This window comes from Pholis gunnellus (assembly GCF_910591455.1).
Source record: "Pholis gunnellus genome assembly, chromosome: 19".
NCBI classification, from domain to species: Eukaryota; Metazoa; Chordata; class Actinopteri; order Perciformes; family Pholidae; genus Pholis; species Pholis gunnellus.
This window is the reverse complement of record NC_136546.1, coordinates 13,376,670-13,380,740: the sequence shown is the minus strand read 5'-3', so window position 1 is coordinate 13,380,740 and position 4,071 is coordinate 13,376,670. Positions and strand designations below refer to the sequence as shown.

The window sequence follows — 4,071 nt, the reverse complement described above, 5'->3', positions numbered from 1 at the left end:
CACACGCACACAGAAACTGAGCAAACAGGACTCAAATGTGTGTAAATCTAAACTACTCTGTGGGACATGGCACTTGCTTTCTTAAGGTGCTATTAGTCTCTTCAAACAGACCCACCTGAGCTCCAGAGGAAGCAACTGGAATGAAGTGAAGAGGATGCAAACAAACAAACAAAAACAAGTCAAGTGCAAGGAGTCTTTGGAAGAAACGTGCTGCAGTAATGACACACGAAGGAGCCACTGCTGGATTTGATTTTTTTTTTTATTCCTCTTGTAGAAAATGCACATCAAAGACAATACCATACAAAATAGAAAAATGGCACACAGTACTCACAAGTTGAAACGTTTAAACACAATAAGGGCTTTACAATACTGCTTTGGCATTTCAAAAAACACGGACTAAAGTGCAAGATTTTCCATTCATTTTCTCATTTAAATTACATTCACAGGTTTGTTTTGTCTTTTTCACAGAAGTTTCTTGTTCACAGCATTTCAAAAATCTCATCCTAACTTGTGTTGAGACATAGTAAAGTGCAGATACAGTATGCATGAGAGACATTTCTAGCTTCACATCCTTTTTTGTGTTTATAAAGCATTCTCTGTTAACTGTAAGCAGATTGTCAATGGTCACAGAGTGATTTGTCTTTTTGCTCTGTCTTTTGTCACACATACACTCACACAAAAAGAGCCCTAGCACCTGTTTAGACCTCACTTGGTGATCTGGAACGGTAGGCCTTGTTGGACTGAAAGCAGCCACAGAGAATCACATAGAGGGAGCGCTGGATCTCTGTGTTTCTATAGGCGTAGATGATGGGGTTAATCATAGAGTTGTAGGTGGCTGGCAGCAGCGTGGCATAGGTGTACACTGATGGATACTCCCTCTCGCCTACCAGGCAGTAGATGGCGAAGGGCAGCCAGCTGGCACCAAATGTCCCCAAGATGATGGCCAGAGTGGAGACCCCCTTCTTAGTAGCGACGTAATGCGACGTGGCAAAAAAGTGCTGCTGGAGGGCGATTTGGTGGGCGTGGTGGCACACGATCTTGCAAATCTTGAAGTAGAGCGTCAGCATGAGCACAAAGATGACGAAGAAGGAGATGGCCAGTAGCGTGACGTTGCTCCGGGTCAAAGGGCGAACGATGCTGCAGGAGGCCGGATCATCCAGGCAGTTCCAGCCGAGCACCGGCAGCAAGCCAAGAAACAGAGACACCCCCCAGGTCCCCAGCAACATCAGATGTACGTACTGCAGTGTCTTCTCTGAGAAGTATGTCAGGGCGTTGTAGAGGGAGAAATAACGGTCCACTGTTATGGCCAAAAGGCTGCTGATGGACGCAGTGAAGGAGGCCACCAGGAAGCCTACAGTGATAAGGCTGATAGTCTCAGAGGAGATCACGTACTGAAACACAAAGTTCAGGATTAGTCCCATGCCGGCCAGCAGGTCTGCTGTGGCCAAGCTCCCAATCAGCACAAACATGGGAGTCCTTAGTGTCGGCGTGTAGAAGATGATTGCTACAACTATGGCATTCTCGCAGGCGATGACGGTGCCTGACATGCAAAGCATAATGTCCCACGGGTTGATGGGGAAATCTAATGGGGCGGTGGAGAACTCCAGACTGCCGTTGTGCTCCGAAGAATCAGCCTCCATCCATGGGAGAGATTCTCCAGCCGCAGGAGTCGCAAAGGAGTCGTTCACCACCAGAGACTCGTTCATCATCTCCAAGCCGTCGTCTTTTTGTCCTGTAGGCAGTAGAAGTAGATTGGTTTGTTAATAACGATCTGAAGGCAATGGTGTTTGCTTGTCATAGCCAATGCAAAAAATAATATAACAAAGCACATCATTTACCAATACCTACAGCATTTTTATTTTAAATGTAAATATAGCAGTTGTAGGCTCAGACTAGACATTTGGAGAAAATCTGTTGCATGCCAAAGTTGATGAAAATCCACCCTAAAACATATTTTTTGTAATTTCCATAGTATCTGCTTTACAGCTCACTTTTAGTTTGTGAATTTGAGTTGCGCAGCAGAGAACGTACTTGATTTGGGGGATGCTCCATTGTGAGTAAATTCTATCTTACTTCAAAATAGAAAGCCCTGCATCCAACTACAGCTGACTTATAAGTAATATCTCACACGAAACATTTCGTATTAAACTTGTATTACTCTGGTTTTAAGCTTAAACAAACAGCTGCCTCTTAGATGTCGACTTTACCGTCCAAAACCACCGCTATGGCGCAATTTAAATTCAGTTTTAGGATGGATATTCCCTTCTGAAGTCATAGTGAAGCAGCAAAAGCTACATGAGCTGTCCATGGTACTGAAATCCCAGCACTAAGATCCGTAGAAAACTAAATTACGGACAAACAAAATATGACGCAAGGCATCATAACTTCATTTAAAAATTAGATTTAATGCTTAAGACAGTGTAATTTTGGTGCTTAATAACTATATCTATTCAAAATGAAATGCTCAGTGTCTTGATGTATTCCTCTAAATGATATCATAGATTGCTACAGCGATCTTTACAAGTTCATTCCGACATAAACATTTCTGAAAAGTATAGAATACGTACCTCCGTGATAAAACGTGATGAGCTGATATTTTCTCTGAAATTGGCGCCCCTCGTCCGATGGGTAAGTGTCAAAAAAAATTCAAAGTGAAAAGGATGCAAAAGGACTGCAACCCTCGCTGTCGCTCCTTTGGACGCTCTCAAGTGAAGCCCTTGATTTTGTTGTGCTTCCCACGCATGGGACAGACACCCAGGGCAGGGCTGCTGTGAAGCATTGGCCGGTGTTCAGCTCGAGGAGAAAGGTGTGTGTGCGGAGGACGGAGCATGGAGGACGAGAGGGGAGCGACCAGACACGGAGAGATTAAATCCTCCTGACAGGGGAGGGAGGGGGAGAGAGAGAGCAAGAGAGGGAGGGAGGGAGGGAGGGAGAGAGAGAGAGGGAAAGGGAGGGAGAGAGAGTCTCCCTGACACCAAAGCTCTCGCCATTTTCAGCGCTTTTTGACTTAGAAAATGAAACTACAATTTCTTCTCCTGACCTCAGTAAAACTCACATTTTGATCTCACCGAAATAGTTGAGGATCAGGTGCAAAAGCACACAATCAGGTGTCAAGTACAAGCAGCATGCATGAGAGATAACCTGTAAAACAAAACCTTCATGTACATATGTTGTAGATCAATACTTTGAAAGAAAAGTCTATCGTATCCCACAGTTTCACACTGGTGGAGCAAATCAATTTGTCTTAAACACAGGCTAATTTGTCTTAATTTCAAAGGAGAGTATGTGGTTCATCTTCTTTTCAGGTGAAATAGACCAAGACTAGTCTAGTCATGTGGTTAGTTTAGTGTTAATCATGCTAACTAGTATGCTAGCTGTCTGAACAGTAGGCAATTAGACACGTTAATGTATTGGAACTAATATCATTAACAATAGCTCGCATTAATAGAAGGCAGCCAGCCAAAAGCTGACACTAGTTACACTTGTGTTTAACACGTTAAAGGGACTAGAGTCTGTTCTGAAATAAAGTGAGTTTATAACAACAGAGGAGCGATACAGGGAGCTCATGTAATAGATGTTCTGGACCAAGAGACTTTCTAACAAGCTAATGCACCATGGGAGTAGTAGTCAGTACGTCAGGTAAATGTCGTGCATTTGAGAACAAACGTCGTGTTAAACCCAGTAGGATATTAATGCCGTTAATTTTTATATCTTTGGTGAAAGCCATCACTCCTTTTCCTCCATTTAAAATCGTATCTTCTCATTTCCCTGATATATTAACTCATATTGCTCTTATTTACCTGTATCTACAGTATGTCTTACACGCCAATTAACATGTCACACAAGCGTGGATGAAATATTGAGAGGCAGGTTGAGGTAGGGGGGGAGATTCAAAGCAAGCATGGCAATATGGTAACTCGTTTTGGTTTCCAGGCAACAGCTGTTTGGCCACCTTTTGTCAGCAGAGAGGGGGTTGTCTTCATTCATAAGCTGAGCGGTCACATGAAGAGCCTAGCGACTCATGTCAGAGACCAGGGCAGATACCCAACCACACACAAGACCGAAATACGG

General features: G+C 43.6%; 1 protein-coding gene across 1 annotated transcript; it reads right to left on the bottom strand.

The window, feature by feature from the left end:
• Positions 1–698: 698 nt before the first annotated feature.
• On the bottom strand, positions 699–1,709 carry gpr6 (G protein-coupled receptor 6; the record flags this gene model as incomplete). Its single annotated transcript, XM_079179774.1, has 1 exon — positions 699–1,709. One exon carries the CDS (start codon positions 1,707–1,709, stop codon positions 699–701), a length of 1,011 nt encoding a protein of 336 aa, XP_079035900.1.
• Between the last annotated feature and the right edge of the window lie 2,362 nt (positions 1,710–4,071).